We start from the raw sequence: 23307 nt of genomic DNA on the forward strand, positions 1-23307 counted from the left end.
AGTTCTCTAAATGCACCACTCTGTTTATACTAATACAAAAGCTTAATACTGTGCACAAAACAAACTCAAGGACATTTATTAAAACACAATTTGGACACAGTTTGGATTTATTTCCAGTTAGAGAGTTTTTGGACAACATTTGTTGTTAGATAAATGGCTCTCCTTGAAGACTTCATAACCAACATTTTAAATATTTTGATTATACAATCTTAACAGATACATAAAACTACATTGTACAATATCTAAGTTCTATTTTCTTTTCTTATACAAACTGATATGTACAGCAAAACAACATGAGTCTAGGAACACTGACACTGCAGTACAATATTACTATATATATAATATAATAATATATACTATTATAAAGATGCAATACATTTCCTAGATCAATAAATATGAGAAACAATCCTAGTGAGAGAAACACATTCTGGCACTTGAATTATCTGTTTGCTTTGTTCCAATGGACCTACATAATGAAGATGTAACAGTGAAAGAATGTTTCAGTTATGGGACATGTAATTACAGCATGAACCACAGTAATTACATTGTACATTATTTTACAATCAAGATTACAGATAAATCTGTTAAAGATTCTACAAATTGCTGAAAAATGTAGATCCATTTTCACTCAAATAACTTAAGCGTGAAACGTTTATTAATAGAATTTGCTTATTATTTTCTTAATATTACCCATGTAGCATTGAGACTGATTGAAAGCTTTCATTAAAAAGTCAATATATGCACAACACACACTGAATAAACAGCAGCAGCAGCAAAAAAACAAACTTAAAAAACAATCAGAAAACACTATTTGACAGTGATAATGTGTTCTCCAGAGATTGAGCAATACATCCAGACTATAACATTGTTGTTTGAGACATTTGTAACATATTTGCCAACCACATTTGAGTAACTCATTTGTTCAAAGTGCTTTTTCCCCATTCCACAAATTTCTTCTGATATGAAAATCACATTATCCAATCGCATGTAATGTCCTAAACACCCATCTCAGTTACATCTGATTAAGATTCCCCTTTACTAACAAGAGTAATAGGCTGTTTGGTTCCTGGCCGAACTGTGAAGGTCATACCATACTGATGTCTTGACGGCCCGTTGCTGAAAAGAAGAACACATTCATGATTTTAAGTGGATACTTTACCCAAACACTGAGCTTATTGTCTCAAAAAGTGAAGTGACGTATTTAAGCATTGGAAGTCTTACCTGGTGGGAATTTTGGGAAGTGTGGACGCCTCCTGATATTTTTTGGCCACTTTACTCTCCAATTCCTGCATGTTCATGCCTGCTGTTTTGTTGACTACAGGGTAATTTTTGCTCTGTGTTGTGGACCTGGGAACAACAGGGACCTTATTGTCCTCATCAGACAAAGGGGTCCCCCAGTCGTCAGAACTGGACTCTGTCTCCTTCACTGGGGTCATTTTCTGGTCCATTTCCAACATCTTCTTTTGTAAGATGCTCAGGAGTGTGGCCTGACTGGGTGAAAGGTTGGCTGGTAGCTGAGAGGGTACCACCTTGGGTTTTGTCTGCACTTGGTGCTTTGGTTTGACACTAGTTTCAGGAGGTGGGAGTTTTGGAGCTGCTGGAGGTTTAGGTTTTGGTTGAGGAGATGGAACTGGAGATGGAGCTGGGGGAGCCGGAGGTTGAAGGCTTATAGATGGTGTTGGTGGCTTTTTCATAGGAGGGTCAGGTGGAGGGATGGAAGGAGGGGGTTCCATAAACCCATCTAGATCATCAAACTCTGGTGGTGGAGGCAGTAATGGCATATTTAACTCCTCTTTTTTATCCTCAGGCTGTGTCAGTTGAGACTTCGAAGGACTTTGTTCTATGTTTTGTTTCTGCGTAACCTGGTTGGTTGTACTTTGGGATGCAGCCGTCCTGTTGAGAGCCAGACTGCTATACGGCATCTGTTCCCTGACTGCTGCAGGACTGCTGGATTTTGGTGGAGTCTGAATTGTCTGTGTATGGTCCACAGGACTGGCAGACCTTGAATGGTCCTGTATTATGTCTTCAGATGTTGGAGAAGAGGCTGAGCTGGACTTTGGGGTGACAATAAAGGAATTGGGACTTGAGTCACTCGGGTGAATGCTTGAACTTGGCTGCTCATTGTTCTTGGCACTGTTTTCCCGTGACAGAGAATGAGTCACTCTTTGTTGCTCTCTTTTTTTAGCCGCCAATAAAAGAGCCATCGGGGAAGCTGCAGGTCCTTCTCGTGTCCCATTGGTTTCAGTTTTCTTCAGATTGCGTAGTTTACGATCTAATAACGGACTGAAATTGTGAATTTGACTTGGAGATCCTTGAAGTTTGTCATTGTTGGACTGTGAATTGACCCAAGTACTATTCACTTTCTGAAGCTGTGGTGATGTTTGATGTGGTTTGTTTATTTCTGGTGGTGCTGAAACTGTCCCTGTTTTATCATTTATCTTGTTTGGCTCAGGCAGGGGTGATGGAGAGGGTTTGGTAATTTGTAAGTTCTCCTTCAGCTCCTGTACATCTTTAAGTGCTGGTTTAGGTGGTGTAGCCACTTTAGGAGCTTTCCCATCCACCTGGACAAGCACTGGGGAAGAATCTTCTAGGAGTAACATCTGCTTGGGTCTTGTGTCACGTTCTACATACCCACTGAGAATTGAGGTTGTAGGAACACTGTAAAGCTTTGCTGTGTTTTGGGGATTGAAGGTAGATCGTGTTGGTGTCTGCGCGGGGGGAGGTGGGGCAGGAGACTGTGGTGGGGAGTCAAGGATGGAGATAGAGGATAATCTAACGGGCTTTGGAGGTGGTGTCTTAAAAGTCTTGTTTTGCCTTTCAGAAGGGGGCTGTGGTGGGGCAAATGATGGATGCTCAGGAACGTTTGCAGGTGGTGGGCTAGAAATCGGTACAGATGACGCTGAGCCAGTAGAGCAAGTAGATGGAGGCTTTGGCGGAGCCATTGGTGGTGGTTTTAAGAAGTTTAAGTCTTCTTCCCCCATGGACAGTGCAGGTAAATTTAATTTTGGAGCGGGCATGGAAGGAGGCTCGAGGGTTGCCAGGTCTAGACTGTTCAGGTCACCCATGAAGTCTGGTGGAGGAGGGATAAAAGTCCCTGGTGGGGGTGGAGGTGCCATAGAAGGAGGAGGTGGAACAAATATTTCCCCCTCCATGAGATCAGGCATAGATATAACAGATCCATTGGACAAATGATCTCCACCAACTATGGAAACAAAAGAGAAAGAATAACTGGTAAAAGTTCAATGCTGTTGAACACTGTGGAGCAGGAGCGCTAACAATATTTAACATGTTTCTGTACCATGTTTTAAGCTTTTATATACATAGATAAATCATTAGGAATCAACAAAATACAATGCTGAAATTAAAGAGTTTAAAATATGAATTAAATTCAAAAGGATTATCTCAGATTTAGCAATGAATGATCCTTTGAATAAATACAAACACTCCCATTCTGTAAATATGCTTGCCATCTGGTATGCCCGTTGAGCACATTCAGGAGGGTTATTGAGCAATTGCTTGGACAAACATTTACCTGCCCTGCATTTTCAACCCTTAATGGAGACTTTCTGATTACCACGATCCATCAACTATGTCTGAGTAAAGGCACCACAAATGATCAGAGGGTAAAAAATTGAATTCTGGCATTTGCCACGTTAAACTTAAAGTACATATTTGAGGTAGATAGATGCTCACCTGAACCGTTGATCTTTGGACCATTGACAGGAGGGAGAAGGGGGACTTTGGGGGTTGGGACTGCAAACCCTTGAAAACTGTCAATACTTGAGGACTATGAGGAAAAAAACAAACACAGTCAACATCTGAGACACAAGAAACAAAGCATAGTTCAAGAACATTAGATTAACACTACATCCTGTTCTGGAGGCACTGAAAAGAGTCTTTTTATTTGCAACTTTTCCCTATTAGAGTGAACAAACCAGTTCCCAGCTATTGCAGTTCTCAGTTTTCCTTGAAAACAACTTTACATGTCCAATACTTTACACCACCATTAAAGCTTCTGGGTCTTCGTATTATTAGGGACCCACTGTGTAGCAGCTCACTAATTCGCAAATAGGTTGAATTTAAATTAGTTGTACTGCAGTGAATATAGTAAAATGCTGATAGTAAATTAAACTTGGTTTACTGCAAGTTACTGTGACAAAATACATGAATTTGTAATGTGATGTTTCCAAGTGAGGTTCGTCATAACTAAACTGTAGGTGGAGGCTTTTAAAGGAAATTTGTTTTCCAACACTGTTTCACATATTTTACGCATGAGCAGCACTTGGTGAATCAGAGGATACACCTACTATTATTTGTCTCATTGTCTAATGTTAGAGCTGAGAAAATCGCAGGCTGAATGAGCGAGTCTGACAGAAGGAGTTTTGCTGTTCTCTCCACAACCCAAACGCCACTTAAAATAAACACAGACTGTTGACACAATACAAATCCACGAGAGTTGACGGGGTATATGCCCTTCGAAAGGTCTTTCCAACACAAAACATATTTTTACTGCTATGCCTCTTGACTTGATTATTGGGCTGCAGCCTCTTCTCATAGCTAGTGCAATAAAATAACAAGCTCACACCAGTTTCACTTAGAAAAGTCTTAATAATTAGGCTGGTTATGGGATACGTATAATACTCGAATCCACTCAAATTCTAGACAGATCAAGTTCTTACATGTAGACTGTTCTCATGTACTTTATAGGCAAATCTGTCTTATATCACACCTTGAATGATGAATCTTTTGTTGCTAATAACAACAGAACGCTTACGTAGCTTCTTGGAAAGGTCTGAACACTGCACAACACTGAGGGTGTGTCAGTAAAGATGGCGTATGATGCAGTTTGATTTCATCTGTTTGTTCCCTTAGCTGTGACTCACTTTCATCTGTCGCAGTAGTCTGAGTTGTCCTGCCTATGTGCTGCTGGGTGTGCCTTATCCAACACATGCCACGCATTCACAGAACACTCCCAAACACTGAGGTGTGTGAACCAGAGCAGGGATGAGCCTTTTTATTTATATCTACACCATGACAACAGAAGGCCTGACAGTCATACTGACTGGTGATGTAACGCTATGAGTGATGGAAAGTCTTACCAAACATCTTAAAAAAGAAAGCTTGCGTAATAGCAAAGGTTTCGCAATCAGAATTATACTTTATATTTAATCATGATACTTAATAGTGATGCATCTACAGTATATGATCTGCATAAGCAAAACCATCAGCGAGATCTCTGGGTATTTCTATAGTTACTCTTCAAGTCTGCCACAGGGTCAACTCAAAATGAACAAAACAAGGCGGCGGACACCGCTGTCATCTACGAGGTCCACCAGATACTACACAAAATGAAAGTTCCTTGTAGCTGCTTTAAGTACAGCGCTTGAGTAAATGTACTTTGTTACTTCCCACCACTGGTGATCCATTATCAGTACACTCTCACTTCACTTTCTTCATTTCAAATGTCCAGTTTTAAATGTTTTTAATGCAGTGCACTGTTTATGACGTACTCTTGATGTGTTAACTTATTTGCATTTTGGGCTGTTGTCTCAGTAGCATGTTGTAGCACTGTGTAATGAATGGTGACACCATCTTTTTTGTCGCCGTCATGTTTTGGTGAGATCCCATTGTGAATGCCATTCAAGAAATGTCAGTGTTATAATAGAAAGTGACACAAACATCTTCATTATCCAACATGGGGCATTATTTTTATTGGCACCTATCGCCGTGCTTATTTAAGTTGACCCTGATAACTGTCCTTTATCAGCTCATTTGTATCGGCGCAGCTTTGCAGATACAGAGGTGAACATGAAGTAACCTTTAATTGCAGGTAAATTGCAGGGTGTGGACGGTTCAGATGCCTATCTTTATGTTATTGCAGTATTTGAAACTGATACATGTGAATATCTCTTTATATATTATTTAACACCATTACTGAGATACTCACAGAGTGATGCTTGACTGTGGGTCTTGCTCGCACACTGGCGGTTCCGGACTCTGGGATCGCTGATGACTCCAGCACCAGCTCTGCAGTTTCTGAGGAAATAGAGAGCAAAAGATTTTAATCCCCTGGCAGTCTTTTGTTAGCAAAGCAAGTTTCAGTTCATGAGACGGCAAACAATGGAGGTAAGACGTAGATGAATATGATTTTAAAGAACAATAAACTGAGTTAAATGCATGATTTTGTTTCTAAAATGTGAAAAAGGCCCATGAGCACATTTTCCCCCTGAAACTGCACTGTATACAACTGTCCATTGTTCTTTATTCAGGTAAGATTAGGACATTCTAGTTATTGTGAAGGTAATGAGATACAGCATGCACCAAAGTGCCCTCTTTAGTAGTTGTCACTCAACCTAATGATGCACAATGTGATCCCATGTGCTGTTACAGGTAGTTTTGTTGTTGACAACTAAATAATTATTGACTAAACCGATTACTGTAATCTTTATTTGTGTTTCCCTATTGTGTTTAAGTGAAAGCTTAACACAGCCTGTAGCATAGGACACTGTGATGTTAATCATATTTCCAGTTAGAGGCATGAATGCCTTTAATGTTCTTTATGTATATGTATTGTTTGTTCTGGAACCAGCAGAGCAGAATGAAGAAAGTCAGACTTAGACAGCTGGGAAAAAAAACAAACAAAAAAAACGTTCTGCTAAACTAACTGATTATATCAGAGGTCATTCAGGTTGGCTGGAGAAAAGAAAATTAGAAGTCGTACATTCCTTGGCTGTCGTCGTGTCAGTCATTTTGTTTGTGCAATAAGTGACTGGTGAAAGAAACGTGTCACTTAGTCTGCGGTCCACGAAAGCACTTTTCTGCAAGGTTGAAGAAAGAACAACCAACCGAACTGCAAAGTGTTTTTCCATTATTATATGACGTGCCACTCAAAAAAAAGAAAAAAAAATCAAAGTGAGCAATGAACTCTGTATGAACGTCTACTGATCTAGCATCAGCTGTGGTGTTAAAGCAGTCTAACCAAATTATTAATTTATCTGTTGTGCACCTGCCTGATTTAAATAGACAAATGTTCTCTCGTGTTGCAGCTTTGCATAACTCATTTCCTGCTCTCGCCAATCAAAAGGCACCAACCTCACACAGAGCTGCGCCGTTTATCATTAAAATGATGTTAACGTGCGAGGCCAGATATGATCTGTGATTTTTTTTATTTGGCTTTACGTTTAAGCAACATCATTTTATTATGTGTTTATCACTCAGCTTATTGTTTAAGATGACTGAATCACACTTTGATCTTATAGTTCGGAAAACAAAAGACTCCACTTATGCTCTTCCTAGAGCTTTCAGCCACTTCTTGTGTGGTCTTCCTCAGCAGATCATTTCTAATATGTTAGCTGTCATATTATTTTATATGTCCTATTCCCTAAAATACTGTATTGTTATCGAGGTATTTGAAGCAAAGCAATGCAGTCAACCAGTCCTACTGTCACATGATTATATTTTCTTCACAATATTCCACCAGTAATAAATACTTAATACTTAATAATAAATGTTTTGTTGGGTAGCTTATGAGACATAAACTTCACCTCAAACTGAAAACAGTAAAAATCAGTTCACACGTATACGATAAGTCAAATTAGATATTACATATTTACACGAACCTCTGGATATGTTCCTAACCTTAACCACATTTCTTGTTGGCTCAGAGCACTGTTTACACAACAGGTGAGTCTGAAGCCAGATATGTAAGGTCAACCACATTTGCCAGGAAAAACCTTTATATTTGAGAAAACATGTCTTTCATGGATGAAACAGTGAATGGCACCTGCCTGTTCATCAGGGCATATAATTAAAACAAGGTGTATAAAAACAGTTATTAAGTCTACACATGGGAGATTCGTGGAAACACAAGTTTGTCCATGTCAACACCAAGTGCAAAGGTCGGGTTATACGTCAATAAATCGTTCATATGAATATAATCTCCATTATAACCAATAGGCCCTGTAAGAAGTGTAGCTACTCACCCATGTCCTTGATTTTGATATTGGTGTCGAAAAGAGATTGGTTCTTTCGACCCAAGAAATGCAACGCTCCTTTCTTCATGATTATTGATCAGATGATGTGTAGATAGGATCGTTCGGTTCAGGTAGGATTATTATTTGCGCATTTTGGTCGACAGGTAAATCCGACGTAAAGGTGAGTCTGAGTTTTTAGCGACAGGTGCAGGCACCGCGGCGCACCAGGTGAACCTGAACAGTGATTTGGTGCAAACTTTTCGGGACAGACAGAGAAAATGGAGCTAACCCCGCCCACTCTCCTTTCACCGTGCCTCCCTGTTTTTTTTTTTTTTGTTTTTTTTTCATACACTCCCAACAGGTGAGGCCAAGGCTCTCCTTTTTAGACACATTCCAGCACAAGTCTCACCTGAGTACCTGCGCAATCAGTGAGCTGCTCTAGTTCCCCTTAATGATCGCAATACTTTATTATTTATTATAAAATATAATTCACTGCTTGGTTACATTACACAACCACTTCAGGACACTGTGGTCTAACAGGGTTGACTGTGACAGTGGTTTCAGGTGGAAGAAAACCACATGAGGTTAATTTGATTAATATAGATCAGAAATATGTTCAGGGACACAGTTTAACTGCAAAGCACCTTGTTAAAAACAGGTTTTTATCTATATGAGATATCAAGGAAACAGTGTGGCTTCCAACAAGAAACAGGACACTGAAAGGAAACTATCTGCGTTCCTTTATGGTTATATCTGTAATATGTAATATAACGTGTAATAAAACAGTAATTCTGATTATAAATAAACTTTATTATACTTTTTACAGCACCTTATAATTCTTTACTCAAGTTTTTTATACTTACATTTAGGTCTTCTGCAGCCAGTGACAACATTAAAAAGCACCATACATATCAATGCATTCACCATACATAATTTAATAGTTTATTATGTGTTAATGCAAGAACAACAGAGCCCATTTTGGCTGCATGCTTTCATACTTCAAGTAATTCTTTGTTTAATATAATATTAATATTAACAAAATATGTCTAATATTTTGAAATATTATGTTAATATTAATATTGACATCATATTTTTAAATTGTGGTATTGCTACTTCTACTAAAGTAAAAGATCTTAATACTTCTTCTACTGTTGGTAAACACAGCTTTAATGCACTTATACTTGTGTGTTCCCATCTTATGTCACAGTACTTCACTTCTAGATCAAGATTTAAATACAGCTTGTAAAATAGGATGCTTTGTTATAGATTAAAGTATCCAAAAATATATAAAGACGTTCAAAATCAACTCCAGTTCAACCAAAGCTACAACTTTACAAGCACTACTAATATGTTAATAATGCAGCAATAAAATTAATAACCCAGTCGTATAATAGTAAAACACCGACACGGCCCATTCTGCAGAATGAGTACTTTTATTTTGGAATGATGTACATTTTCTGATAATACAGATCTATATCGGTATGCTATAAATGTTTTTTTAATGATCTGATTTTCTAATAATCAGAATATGACTTTTTAGATGCACACAAAATACCTTGAAATACAACAAGGAACTCAAGAAATTGTGAAACATAACATAATCCACTAAGACAGAGTTTGTTGAATAGGTAGGTTTTCAATCAGTGTAAGCTAACATGATAGTGAGGGGAAGGTTTGAACAGTGTTGGAGGTAAAACAGTAAAAACACAACCGCCCCTTGTTCTGAGCCTGGACTGTGGATCTTAAATACCAAAAAAATACCAAAAACATGTCATGGAGCTGAACCATTTTAAAAGAATCTTAAACATGTGATCTAGTCAGGCTTGCAGAGATAATGTTCTCTGCATTTAGTGTTTGTCAGAGGTCTTAACATAACAAAAAGCTTATGCTATTTATCCCTGTGGGCATTTTCTCACTAATCATGGTTTAGAGGTTAAGTTTTTTGTTTTTTGTTTTATGTCATCTCTTGGGTTTTTACCTGAATTCCATGGCAGGTGCCATATGTAAGCAGGATAAGTGCAAATATGATGTTGAAGAGCCTTGGCTTAAGAGGATCAAGAATCCTCTAAAGCTCAGAGCGAGCTGACCCCTGACAGCGACAGCATTCTGCAAATGTACGTCAATCTTTGCGTCTTCGTGGCCTCGGGGGTGAGGACGATAATAGTGCGGTTATAAAATACAAAGACCGGTTAGTAAGATGAGATGATACAGATGAAAACAAAAACATCTTGATGTCAATACACACAGAGATCAAAACAATTTTATTACTTAAAGAATTAATCATCCAACAATATAATACATGATGTGTATGTTTACTTTGGATGCTTTAAGTACATAAAGCTGGTAAACGTTCTTTCTTTATTTTTACATACATACATTTTACATAATGATAATCCAGTAATAAATCTGTCTTTGATCCGATTAACATTAAAGATTTAAATAATCCTTATTGTTTGAGGAACAACAGGTGAACCATGCTTTTAATGACATAATAGTAGTTTTTTTTATATATTCATGCTTTCCAATAAACCAGTCAGTCTTTTTTGTCTTCCTCTTGACCACAGTCAAAGCGTTTCTCTTATGTCTGTCACACCTATACCTCAGTTGTCTGGGAGACAAAACAGACTGGTTTGTCCAGTTCCTCTTCCCGGTGTCTACTGATGCTGGCTGAAATGTGAAGAATGTGCTGGCGAGAGAGTTCACGTTTCTGAACATACTGTACAGCTCAGCTCTACCCAGCATATCATAAAATATAAGCAGTGACAGCATCATTAGCACTATTTATTTAAGTAGTTGATTTTTGGCACACGATGTTTATTCAGTGAGGTGAGTCACAATTATCACAGTTGTTTGTCCCAATGTTTTTAATTGCATATAAACTAATAAAGTCACTTATTAGACACAAGGTTCACAGTGTCCTAGTGTGCTATTTCATTATACAGTGTATACAGTATGCAATATTTTTAATCAACTTCTGCTTTCCTCCCATTTTGTTCCCATGTAAATTTAGCCGCAAATTATAAAGGCCCTAAAATGAGTGCCATTGTGCGTTCACAGACATTACAGATGTCAAAGGACGCATAAAGACGGTAAATATTTTTCATCCCATTGTGATGATTGATGCGGTTGTAAATCATGAAATGAAAGTACAGATCTTCCACACAATAACTCTTGTGTGGAAGAATGTAGTCACATGTTTTAACGTTTCAAAATCTGTCACTCTTTCATGGCCCCGGGCACGTTCACACTGGAGGATTATTGCCTTACCCGATCCAGTCCAACAAACCAGCTGCAGTGGATCTGACAGCAGATGGAGGAGCTTTAAGAGGGTCTAAACAATCCCAGTGACCACCATACCTCCAGAGAAACCAGGGTAAGCTCAGAGATAACGTAGGAGGATGGTGAGAAGACTTAAGGAAAGGAGCTTTATGAATATGCCCAAATATGTTCAAACTGATGTTTGTCTCAAAGAGCTGCAATGCTGTATTTTAAAAACGTGTCCTTGTTATACAGCTAGTTAAAAAAAAAAAAAAATAGCCAAAATCAATTGCTTGAATACATTTTTAATATAAAGAAAAGGTTAATTCTGCATTTTATGGTTGGATTTTATGTCCCTCTGTATGGAGCTGTGTGAGTTTGCCTTGTCTTTTCTCCTGTGTCAACTAACCCTTCTCGCTGTGAGTTTGAGTTCATGTCAATGTCTGCAGTGACACATTCACAGTGTTAGCTGAGAGACAGCTCCCAAACGTCCAAACTCCAAGGCCCTCAAACCTCATCTGTTTCCCACATTTCATCTGAGAAACAATGGCAGCTTATTTGTACCATCAGGTTTTAGAAATATTGGATGGTTTGCTGTGACATTTGTTCACACATTCATGGTCCTCAGAGGATGATTTTGGTCATTCTGATCTTTGACTTTTCATCTAGCATGACCATCAGGTCAAAATGTCCTTTTAACAGAACAGAACAGAATATGGCAGGAAAGCAAAGCAACATGTACAGTACATACAGTATAATCAAATTAAGTATAAAACCTCCTGAGTATATTGGTATACTACTATCCTAGCATGTAAACATGCAGACAAAACAGGCAGGGAACAAAAAGTAGCATTAAAAAAAAAAAGGTTTTGATTTGAGATTGTTAGGGTGGATTAATATCAAGCTAAATATATTTATTATAAGTTTAATATAACAAGTTTTTGGTCATATGTTGATTTTCAGGTGAACAGTTGGGTGATGATATCATGTCACATTAATGTCATATAATGTCAATAATTGGCAAAATTAACAATAATAATTGATATTTGATTCACGAAGGCCAGACAGGAATATTCCTTTTTTGGTCATCTTGTGTCCTCTTGTACACAACGGTTTATTTCTGCTCTTAGGTCTCTTTAATTAGTCTTTGACACGTAAAGTGGATTACAGTTTCTGAGCAGATGCACAGACAGATGATTGGCTAACGCACTCTGAGTCCTGCTGCTTGCAAACATACTGGTCGACATACTGGCCATGCCTGGATGCTTGGTGGACGCAGTACTTTCTCTTGTTATGGTTTCTACTGGATTTTTTACTTTATTTTGAAAAACAGACATGGGAAACTGCAGTGGGACACATTTGGATGAACTACAAGCTTGTCAGAGTCATCAGTGGTACAGAAAATTCATGACCGAGTGCCCATCTGGACTTCTCACCTTTTACGAATTCAAGCAGTTCTTTGGCCTGAGGAATCTGTCGGAGTCATCAAATGCCTACATCAAGACAATGTTTTCAACGTTTGATTTGAATAACGTAAGCTCATTTATGATCTTCTATCAGGTTAATATATTTGTTTGAATCGGTACAGATGAATCTCTTAATGCGCTCATCATTTGCTGCTTTTTACCTTTACTGAATAATAGTGAAATATTTTTAAACTGTATCCTTTGCACATGAAACAATAGTTAAGTTATAGTTAATTTTCACATTTAACGTATTTATTTCTCGTTAGATATCTTATGATAATGCTGTTATTATGAATAATACAAATCATACTCATAATATCCCAGTAAGACTGAAAACTTACTACTACAACTAAAAAATAATGATCATCCTTATCAGAGAAGCCACAAAGAGTTTTTAAAAACATGTCTGTTTATTTGTTTGTCTTTCCTTTTTTTCCACCAGTTACATCTATTTCATGTCATTTAACTGTATGCGGAAAGAAAGATGTTTGAGATATTTGATTTTTTTTTTTTTAGAAACTGCACATATGTTTTGCTTTTGTTTGTGTTTTCATTGGAGGAATGTTGTTCACGTTAGTCCTACTAATAGAGGTCTGTTTTAGAGCAGCTTAATCTATTAAAGTTGGGGCTTATCCCATTGAGGCTTCTTACCCAACTGACCTATAAACTTAAACAAGACAGGAGCAACACCTTGTGACATATGTGAACTAAGAGCAAGTGTCACTCATTGAAAATGAATCTCTGTCCATTATTTTCCAATTCAAGTGTGTTTATTGAGTAATTTTACTAGTTATTAAATGTTTTTTGGAGATTAGGGTGTTTATAAAATAGATGGACAGCAGGCCGTGGTAGGAGTATACCTTGAATGATCACACTGCTTTACTAATGACATATTCATGGTGTTCTTTTCTTTTCTTTTGCAGGATGGCTTCATGGATTTCATGGAGTATGTAGCTGCTCTGAGCCTAGTGCTAAAAGGAGGAGTGCAGCAGAAGCTCCGCTGGTACTTTAAACTCTATGATATAGACGGGAGTGGCTGCATTGACCGTGAGGAGCTTCTTCTGATAATTAAGGTGCGCATGAGCCTTCATGGCTTAGTAAAAGACCTAGGAAAATCCCAAACACTGTCCTGGAACAACCCGCTAAGACCACCCAGGGTCTGAATGAGATTCTAGGCACAGAAATCCTCCCCTGAGGCTTAGAGGAGTGTCAGACATATTGTGGAAATGCAAAGGTGCAGAGGTGAATAGGTGGCACTGAACTGACATCTACTGGTTGAAAAAATGTAAGCAATAATGAATTATTACATATGCCAGTTTTAACTCAAGTAAAAGTATCAGTACAATAATGGAAAAGTACTCTATTACTGGTAAAAGTCATGCATTTACTAAGTAGTTTCATCCAGTGGTTTCCAACCTACGGGTCGGGGCCCCTCCAAAGGATCACACGATTAATCTGAGGGGTATTTAGATTATTAATAGGGTAGAAAATAACTTATTTTTTAAATTTATCTTGGCTTTTAAGTGAAATATTTATTTAATTAAACCACCTGAAGAGTTGAGAGGAGAAATGTAAAATCTTAATAACTAAAGCAATGAAGTAAAAAGTACATTTACCTCTGACATTTAGCTGAGTATAGCATTAATAATACTGAAATAAAGTACTTGTAAACTGTACTCAGTATAGTACTCAAGTAAATATAGTTACCAGCAATTCCACATCTGATTTTTAACATAATCTTCTTTCTTTGTGTCGTGTTCAGTCCATCCGTGCAATCAATGGGATGAGTTATGACGTGTCAGCAGAGGACTTTGCAAACATGGTGTTTGACAAGATTGATACCAATGGAGATGGTAAGACCCAAGAGCTAAAAGTTGAATACCTTCATTCAGTCACCACCCGCAGTGAAAGATTTGAGTTTAACGTGAGTGTGTGTTTATTCTGCAGGTGAGCTGTCCTATGAGGAGTTCATGGAGGGCATTCAGAATGATGAAATGCTGCTAAAGACACTAACGGAGTGTTTGGACCTCACACACATTCTCACAAAAATTGAAGGCGAGATGTTGGCCAACACCTAGCTCACACATTTCCAGCTCTATGGACCCTGAAGAAATATGTATATACTTTTTTATATAACTGTGCCACAGCAGAGTGAGTGAAGACGTACAGCCCACGATCATTATCTGGACAAATGTATGTGGATCAGACTCTGGGGTCGAAATACTGCATGGCTGTGTTGTTTCTGTTTTTCCTCACATATTCATTGGTCAGCAAAGACTTTACATCTATATTAAGATTGTATTTAATGAAAGGACACACGGTTTAAAGAATGCTACCTCATGGCTTCATGCTTTCAACATTTAAAACACAAATGTATAAGCTACATCTGTAAGACATTAACTTACAGTAAACACTGCATGGTTTATTCAGTAGATCTTCATTATTCAGGCAAGTTCATAACTTATATTGTCCAACCTCTGTTGGACTCTAACTGAAATGAAACACTGCATGATTTCTGTCCAGTGTCCATCAAGTGCCAATATTGTCATGAATTTTAACAATTGCATGATGTTTGACGTTGAATACATGTTAACTTTGTTTGTTTAGGTCAAACCTACTACCACTAGGATCTGGATTCTGCTTAACCTGATCATTTGTAGTTGTTTTATATATGGTACAGTGAAGCCCCCTGAGATTTCACTTCTTCTGAGTTATTGCAAAATTGTAGGTATTTTTGTAAAGCCTTTACAGCAAAGCTCTTTTATACTTTGAATGATTTAGATGCACAGAATTGCCGGGCAGTAGCTGTAATGTATGTTTTAAAATAAACAGTAACGGTACTTTTGTCGAAAATCATGTCGCTTTCATCGCTGATCAGTCTCTGGTCTGATTCAAGCTTCATGACAAGGCGTTGTGCCTGCACAAGGAAAACATAATTAAACTGTCTGGAAGGAATCCTTGAATTTTGATTTTTGTTTATTATTCTTTAGGAATATCATCAGGATTTCCAGATTTTTCTTCAGTTTTTCGTTGCACAGCAAGAGTTTTACATTTAGGTTTTACATTAGATTAGTTTCAGATAGTCTGTTAGTTAAGAAGATTTACGTTGATTAATTCTTAAATTGATTACACCAGAACTTATATTTTGAGATAATTTTTATATAGTGTTGGTGTATAGATGTCTATGTTGATGGTGTGTGTGTGTATTATGCACATGCACACTCTTTATCAGACATAATATAAATGAATCCATGCAGTTTAACTAACTGCCTCTGCCTGACAAAGGACTGGAAAAAATCAACAAGTCCTCAACAAGTAGCTTTTTTAAATGACTTTTTATCTCATGGTACAGTGGGTCCAAACTGTTTTGACCACCTCAGGTAATATCTACTCTGGACAAGTCATCTCAGGTTATGGCTTTAATGTGCCTGATGAATTGGTTAATTTATTTTAGACTTATTTTTAGTGTCAGACAGAAGACAGAGACAGTAGGTTAAACTTGAAATTAGCAAAGCCAGAAAAAAATAAACCTGATTGTGGATATTCTGTTTTTGTAACCACCAGCATGCATCCCATCCTTTGTGATGCTACAGACAGACGACATCCATGGAGCCAAAACAACACAACACAACACAATACACCCAACACCTATAGACCCCTACAACCTTACCCATCCCCATCCCAAAATGCAAAACGCATAATTACCATAACACACACAAACACACATGGCAACAGGCTCCTTATTATGCCGAAACCAGGAAAAAACAAAAACAATTGAGAAGATGCGCAGCTGACAGCGGACACACGCTCTCAGGGCCACAAGTAGTTTCAGGGAGTGGTTTGTTATGGCGACTATTAACGACGGGATCATAATCATCACACGTCGGTCCACTTTTCCTGTGTCACTATTGTTCTTTCCTTTTGGGAAATCCCGGACTGCCTGCCAGCTGACTCAAGTCACATCAGCCATGATTATTTTCTGTTCAGTCTGGATGTGGAGTTGTAATTTTTTCTCTTCAGAGCAAATAACAATACCACACAATAATAACAATATCAGAAGGGGAAAAAACAGACCTTAACTGACAAATTAAAAGCCTTCTTTTAATTGATAACTCAGTCATTTTAAATCCCTTGAAAAAAACCGAAAACAAATGTTTAGTTTACCTACATGACCTTAAGATATATGATTATAGTGTTATATTCAATCATTGAAGAAACATACATTAATTATGTGTCAATATGAAACATGAAACACATTACAAAAGCGAGTTTAAGATATTTTTTTCGGGATGAATTATTCGTAATTATTAAAACAGGCTTGATCTCTTCTCACTGTGAAACGCTCGTGTAACAAATCATGTCCACGTGCTTTCATGACCCCCCCAGCTGCTGGGGAAAGGTGTGTCACCGGCGTGACGTCACGCCCGTACCTGAGTTTCGGTGAGGGGAAATGGGAAGGGCCAAGCCGAGCGAGAAAAAAAAACAAAAAAACATCAGCTCTGTTCTCAGAGATAAACTTTTTCTTTTCCTGTAGTTATTCTCACACACCTTCTTCGTCGAAGTGATTGTCGGTGAGGTTGTTTTTGTTTTTGGAGGGACTGTGCGGGAGTTTTTCTGCGGGACAGACACGCAGCGTTTCTCTTTCAGCTGTTTTTTTTTTTTGGGTCAGCAGGACGACGAGGAAAGAGGTCTCCAAACTTCCTGGTTCTCCACAGGTATGTGTGTCGTTCTTTAGTATCGTGTTTGGTCGCTTTTGTTTGTTTATTTCAGTTAGTTTTATTTATTTGTTAATCCTCACACTTTAAAGACACGGTGGCCTATCACGCAAAGTCTAACCTGCAAACAAGTGATGTAACAAGACAAACAAATATGTTCATCCAGTCAAGGTGTGGACGTGAAATCCGGATTTGCAGGATTTCGGCTTAGGCTTTTGTTTGTCAGTGACTATATTAAATATATTCGCATTGTTGTGAGGATGATTCAGAGTTGTGATCCACTTTAGACTGACTGCTTTGTGTGGTTCTTGGCAGTCAGGATGTCTGTCACCCCTCGTCGTGTCCGGCTGAAGCCCTGGCTGGTCGCTCAGGTGGACAGTGGACGGTACCCGGGTCTGGTGTGGATTGACCGTGAGGCCATGCGCTTCAGGATCCCATGGAAACACGCCACACGACACACACCCCAGCACGAGGACGAGGACACCATATTTAAGGTTAACACCTGACTTACCTTTAACACATAGAAAGCTGTGAGATGGATGCCTGCACAGCGTTTGTTTATCCAAACACAGACATTTTATGTAAATGTAAATGTGCAGCTCTGGCACTGATGCATGGACATTTATTTCCATCCTGCAGGGATTATGCTGATTCATACCTAGTTACCTAGATACAGCTTAAAAAGTCCCTGAAAACACGCCTCTCTCTGGGGCAACATCTGTTTTGCAACCCAGTTAAGTTATCTCAGGCTTGTAGCTTTCGGAAAGATTGGTCACATAGGCCATCAGGGATACGTATGTACTATATATACTAAAAATGTGATGTTGGGGCATCTTGGTTCTGTTTTTTCCGAGATAGGAAGCAGGTATTTGATCATAGATTGTGTACGCTCCTTGAAAACCTTGAAATACATGGCAAAGTTTTATAAAAACTTGAATTTACAAGGTGTTGCATCTCTTAAATTGTCTACCACTGCTAGTATAACTCATGCACATTAATCAAAATGTACACACGTGTGCATAAATCTAAAAATGACAGAACAGGACGGCGATATTGATACCTCCCCGTTTTTATTTCAATGTCCCCCTAGGCGTGGGCTGTGGAGACCGGGAAGTTCCAAGAGGGAGTTGATGAACCTGATCCTGCAAAGTGGAAAGCTCAGCTGCGATGTGCCTTGAACAAAAGCAGAGAATTCAACCTGGTCTACGATGGCACCAAAGAGGTCCCCATGAATCCTTTAAAGATCTATGATGTCTGTGAGATCCCACAGCCTCCCAGTAACCAAGGTAAATATGAGCTGGTTGAATTGTTTTTCATCCTTCCTCTTATAATCTTCACACATTTACCATTCTCTAATGCTGCCTCTCATCCCACAGGGTCTTCAGATGCTGGTTCTTTGACTCCGCAATATGAAGAAATTGGCGAGGAAGATATTCCAGATACACCAGAGTCTCTCCCTCCATACCCATCCAATGGTGAATGACTTCTTCCACGACACGTATATTTTTTATAAATGTCCTGGCAGCATGTCAAAAAGCAAAGTTTGATTGCCGTTAACTAATTCTTCTATTCTTCTTCATTTAGGTGCCAGCCCCTCTCCTCTCATTCTGTGGTCTCCCATGGGCTCAGAGTCCTCCATGCCAGGCAGTTGCCCCCCATCAAATGAGGTCTGGCCCAAAGAGGAGCCTGGTAAAATCTGGCCTAAAGAGGAGCCTGTGGATGTGGAGATGCACCCCACACCCCTAAATGACATGCCTCCTGCTCCTCTGCCTGATCCCTCGATGCATCCCCCTTCTCTACCTGACGCCCTGTTTGCCTCTCCAGAAACATGGATCAGTTCCCTCCCAAGTAAGCATACACTTCTTTATTTCACTGTTTCCCAGACTGCAGTCAGTAGATCCAGATAGATCTAGTGCAACAAGTTGAGGTGTGGGGGTACCTACTGTAACTTTGGGGATAGTTACTGGAGTTGCTTGGTAGACTGGTAACCCCAAATGATCACAATGTAATTCAACAATTTTATTTATCCACAGATGTAGAAAGCCAGTCCACTGTGTTAGAAAGTTGTTTTTAAAGTAGAATGATGGTCATATTCTATAGATTTGTTACTGTTAACAAATCCAATGAACCCTGACTATGTATATATATATATGAATGTGTTCATTTATCTCTCAGTACTTCCCTTAACTTGTCACACACACCTCAAATTCATCTGTTTCAAATGAAGATATAAATCTCTAAATGTGTCACAGATATATAGTTTAATTTCTCAAAGTCTATGAAATTTTAGTAAACAATACACAAAAGGAGTAAGTAGTGCCTTTTGTTGACTGTTTTCAGCCGTGGACTTTAAATAAAATACGGTGTGTGTTCATTGTAATGAAAGAACAGGTCAGCCAGTGCAACAGTGTGGCACAGAGAAACAAGCCACATAGATAACTAGAATTCATTCTTTGACAATATTTGAATATCGCAAGACGTATTTTTTTTAATGAAACTCACCCCAAACACTGGGGCACTTCAGGTATAGTGGGACCAACTCGTGTTTTAATGTGCCTTCATTTGTCTAAGTGACAGACCTGGAGGTGCAGTTCCAATACAGAGGGAAAGAGATGTGTCCCACAGCGACCGTCAGTAACCCGCAGGGCTGCAGGCTGTTCTATGGAGACCTCGGCCCCATGGTCAACCAGGAGGAGCTGTTCGGGCCCGTGAATCTGGAGCAGCTGCGCTTTCCGACCACAGAGCACATTGCTAATGATAAGCAGAGGGTTTTCACTAGCCGCCTGCTGGATGTGATGGATAGAGGTCTAATCCTGGAGGTCAGCGGCCACGATATCTATGCAGTCCGTCTCTGCCAGTGTAAGGTGTACTGGTCTGGACCCTGTGCTCCAAATCCAACTTCACCGAATCTTATAGAGCGCCAGAGGAAGGTCAAACTGTTTTGCCTGGAGTCTTTTCTCAGTGGTAAGTGATCGCACTTTAAAAAACTTGTTTTTTATCTAGATTTAAGAAATAATTCTAATAAATGTGTTGTTGTGGCGTGCAGGGGTGATAGCCCATCAGCGTGGGCAGACACCAATCCCTCCACAGTTTGAAATCAACCTGTGTTTTGGAGAGGAGTGGCCTGATGGGAGGCCCAGAGAGAGGAAACTCATCATGGTTCAGGTGAGAAATGTGGCAACAAGAGTTTGAACGATTTTTGTTTGTGGTCAACCAGGGACAAGGGCAAAATATCTTCTTTAAACTAATTTCTATTATTTAAAGGACATGATTTTTTCACATAACTTACTAACATATTTCTCTTCTCATACCGAGGAACAACAATTCATCCTTGTCACATGAACCACAGGACTGTCAACAAGCTGTATTCTGATATTTCTTATGTTTAGAGTCTGAATGTGTGACTCATCCTCTCATCCTCTGTCCTTCAGGTTATTCCAGTGGTGGCACGTATGATTACCGAGATGTTTTCTGGAGACAACACACGATCCTTCGACAGCGGAAGCGTTCGCCTGCAGATTTCAATCCCAGATATCAAAGACAACATAGTGACCCACCTAAAGCAGCTGTACTGCCTGCTACAGACCCACCAGGGCCAGGACGGCTGGGCATTGCCCCCTGGCCCAGGCCTGAATATCGTCCAGGCTCTGCAGGGACAGTGAAGCAGCCCACACTGTGAACTAACATGTATCCTATATAACTGTATGTTTCACACTGATACTGAGTTACCAACTGTTAGCAAAGAAGTACTTATGTGTAATCATATTTAGGAGTGTGCACAATATACTGTAGGATTCATATGCTTTTCCCGTAGTTTAAATGTGCTGTGATGATGTTTTTCTGTACATAAAAGTAGTGTCTTTAAGCCTGCGTTACTTGACATAATGTGTGCAAGGACCATTGACAGATGGAGTGACTCCATGGGCCAAAGTCCTGCTTGCTGCATGGAAACATTTAACATAGTTAATGAGTTACAGAAATTGCCCTGTGCCTTGTTTATCCAAAACGGGTCAGTGATTGCCAAACTTTCCTAGAGTCAAGAAGCAGGACAGAATGATTTTTTTTATCTCTTGACCTCCATATAAAATGTTTTGAAGCAACACATTTAGCGTGTGATTTGTATATTTTGGAAAACAAATAAGCAAATGTGAACCAGAGCAAGCCTTCTTCCATTATGTCTTAAATAGTCCAGCTCGACCAAGCTGTTTCATCATCCTGCGTGCACATGTAATTAGGTGTTTGAATTCTTTTAACAAATGTTTGACCAAAAAAACCCGTTTGACAGACGTATCAGCTTTCTGGCCACCTGGCCTGCAGTTTTGTCTTCACTTGCTTTATTATTATTTTTTTTTATAGTTTGTGTTGTAGAATGTTTTTGTATTCACATCTTTGATTTTAAGCCATTTATTGTATCCAGGCAGCCGTTTAATAACATTCAGCTATATGGATCTGTTTTAATATGGATGCCACTGCACTTTGGGGTGCTGAATAATGTTTTATGCCTAGTTGAATGTAAGTGCATTTACCCTGTGATTGTATGTTTATTTTATCAATAAAAAATGCCAAAATAACATTTGAGTTTATGGATTATTTACTGACCATTGTTTGTTTACTTTGCTGTCCCAGCTGATAGACTGGTGATGCATTTTTGAGTTACTTAACTGCAACTTCTGAGTGTGTTCATGCAGCAATGCTGACCTCCAGTGGTTTAGTTTAACTGCAGCAGGTCTGGTTAAATGTTTTGTGGTCCACTGTTCACATCAGAAGAGGTCCTAAACCTGCAATGTGAGGCTGCAAGTGTTCGTGTTCATTTGATATCCAGCCAATTGACAATAAATATCAAATATATCATTAAATCGACCAAAATAAAGCGTGATTCCATTCATCAGACCCCCTGACTGTAGATTTTATTGCAAAGACAGTTCAAATTAAATTATGACATACCATTCAATCAGTTCACAATAATAAATTCTCTTCATACATAAACAATATTGAAGAAGTATTCAGATATGTTTTTGTATTATTACATGTTGTATTAGATAATAAAAGCAACAATACCACAATACTAAAAGTACTCATTAGACAACAACACAAAAGCAGAATTTAAATCTTGTGGCCGGCCACCATAGAGCTAATTTTAGTAAAAAGTAATGCCACATATATTAAAAATAAAACAAAAAAAATTTAGTAACCAGTTGTCAAAAAATATATAGTGACTCAAAAGTACAATATCCATCTAATTTCTGTACTGCTTAGAGCTACAGGGGGCCAGTGCCTATCCCTGCTGGCATTAGGCGACGGGCAGTGTAGACACTGAAGTCCACATCAAAGGGACACCAACTAACCTGCCTGTCTTTGGACTGTGGGAGGAAGCCAGAGTACTCAGAGAGAACCCACACAGACACGGGAGAACATGCAAACTCCAAACAAGGTTTGAACTAGAAACCTTCTTCCCCTGAGGCCACAGAACTAACCACTGCACCACCGTGCCGCTCTAAAAGTACAATATTTCCCTCTGAATGCAGGGGAGTGGGAGTATAAGGGAAAAATTCAAATAACTGCACTCCTTGATGTACTTTGTACTTTCCACTGCTGCTTTACAGGCAGGATTACTGTGAATAGGTGACCCATATTAGTGCTGGATCTTGTATAATTTGTATAATAATAGTAACATTTGATTCCCTCATGAGATCCGTTGAACTAAACGTGGTCACATTGTTTAGTGTGTGTTCAGTGCATCACTAAAGAACTTGTTCCAGTTAATGTTTGGTAGGTCGGTGTGATTCAGTTGACATTTAAAAGGCTTGTAGTTTTATTGTGAATCTAGTTTGCAGAGTGTCTCATTTGATTACATTTGTGTGGTTTCCATGGGGAGTCAGAGGGTGCAGAGAAGAA

General features: G+C 38.8%; 3 protein-coding genes across 7 annotated transcripts; 2 read left to right on the forward strand and 1 right to left on the reverse strand.

Annotated features, from left to right (window-relative positions):
- Positions 1-705: 705 nt before the first annotated feature.
- LOC104928125 (hypothetical protein) lies at positions 706-8229 on the reverse strand. The gene is made up of 5 exons (XM_010742351.3): positions 7983-8229; positions 5948-6036; positions 3694-3787; positions 1222-3202; positions 706-1116 (listed from the first exon to the last, which is right to left on the reverse strand). The coding sequence occupies exons 1-5, from the start codon at positions 8059-8061 to the stop codon at positions 1023-1025; spliced, it is 2337 nt and encodes a 778-aa protein (XP_010740653.2). The 5' UTR covers positions 8062-8229; the 3' UTR covers positions 706-1022.
- A 2990-nt stretch (positions 8230-11219) lies between these two features.
- Positions 11220-15637, forward strand: LOC104928123 (guanylyl cyclase-activating protein 1). 2 transcript variants are annotated; one of them, XM_010742350.3, is made up of 5 exons: positions 11220-11346; positions 12565-12764; positions 13621-13770; positions 14460-14550; positions 14645-15637. In XM_010742350.3, exons 2-5 carry the CDS (start codon positions 12567-12569, stop codon positions 14773-14775), a joined length of 570 nt encoding a protein of 189 aa, XP_010740652.1. In that variant the 5' UTR covers positions 11220-11346; positions 12565-12566; the 3' UTR covers positions 14776-15637. The 2 variants fall into 2 exon arrangements, with proteins under 2 accessions (XP_010740652.1, XP_010740650.1); XM_010742348.3 differs by lacking the exon at positions 11220-11346 and having other exon boundaries at positions 12382-12764.
- Positions 15638-17110: 1473 nt separating this feature from the next.
- On the forward strand, positions 17111-21983 carry irf6 (interferon regulatory factor 6). Of its 4 annotated transcripts, none has more exons than XM_027279777.1 (8): positions 17111-17412; positions 17728-17906; positions 18503-18698; positions 18789-18887; positions 18997-19260; positions 19990-20376; positions 20459-20577; positions 20844-21983. In XM_027279777.1, exons 2-8 carry the CDS (start codon positions 17733-17735, stop codon positions 21072-21074), a joined length of 1470 nt encoding a protein of 489 aa, XP_027135578.1. In that variant the 5' UTR covers positions 17111-17412; positions 17728-17732; the 3' UTR covers positions 21075-21983. The 4 variants fall into 4 exon arrangements, with proteins under 4 accessions (XP_027135578.1, XP_010740648.3, XP_027135576.1 ...); XM_010742346.3 differs by having other exon boundaries at positions 17112-17412; positions 19984-20376; XM_027279775.1 differs by having other exon boundaries at positions 17112-17412; positions 17732-17906; positions 19984-20376.
- Positions 21984-23307: the final 1324 nt, after the last annotated feature.

The sequence above is a fragment of the Larimichthys crocea genome, chromosome VI (assembly GCF_000972845.2).
Source record: "Larimichthys crocea isolate SSNF chromosome VI, L_crocea_2.0, whole genome shotgun sequence".
In the NCBI taxonomy this organism is placed as follows: Eukaryota; Metazoa; Chordata; class Actinopteri; family Sciaenidae; genus Larimichthys; species Larimichthys crocea.

Excerpts from the sequence above, each read along its gene's own strand:
- LOC104928125 (XM_010742351.3), bottom strand. The coding sequence starts at position 8,061 with ATGAAGAAAGGAGCGTTGCATTTCTTGGGTCGAAAGAACCAATCTCTT. Across the intron at positions 6,037-7,982 it reads TATCAAAATCAAGGACATGG|AAACTGCAGAGCTGGTGCTG; the intron begins GTGAGTAGCTAC and ends CTATTTCCTCAG. Across the intron at positions 1,117-1,221 it reads CTTCCCAAAATTCCCACCAG|CAACGGGCCGTCAAGACATC; the intron begins GTAAGACTTCCA and ends TCTTCTTTTCAG.
- LOC104928123 (XM_010742350.3), top strand. The coding sequence starts at position 12,567 with ATGGGAAACTGCAGTGGGACACATTTGGATGAACTACAAGCTTGTCAG. Across the intron at positions 12,765-13,620 it reads CAACGTTTGATTTGAATAAC|GATGGCTTCATGGATTTCAT; the intron begins GTAAGCTCATTT and ends TTTCTTTTGCAG. Across the intron at positions 14,551-14,644 it reads GATTGATACCAATGGAGATG|GTGAGCTGTCCTATGAGGAG; the intron begins GTAAGACCCAAG and ends TTTATTCTGCAG.
- irf6 (XM_010742346.3), top strand. The coding sequence starts at position 17,733 with ATGTCTGTCACCCCTCGTCGTGTCCGGCTGAAGCCCTGGCTGGTCGCT. Across the intron at positions 18,888-18,996 it reads CCCTCCATACCCATCCAATG|GTGCCAGCCCCTCTCCTCTC; the intron begins GTGAATGACTTC and ends TTCTTCATTTAG. Across the intron at positions 20,578-20,843 it reads GGAAACTCATCATGGTTCAG|GTTATTCCAGTGGTGGCACG; the intron begins GTGAGAAATGTG and ends TCTGTCCTTCAG.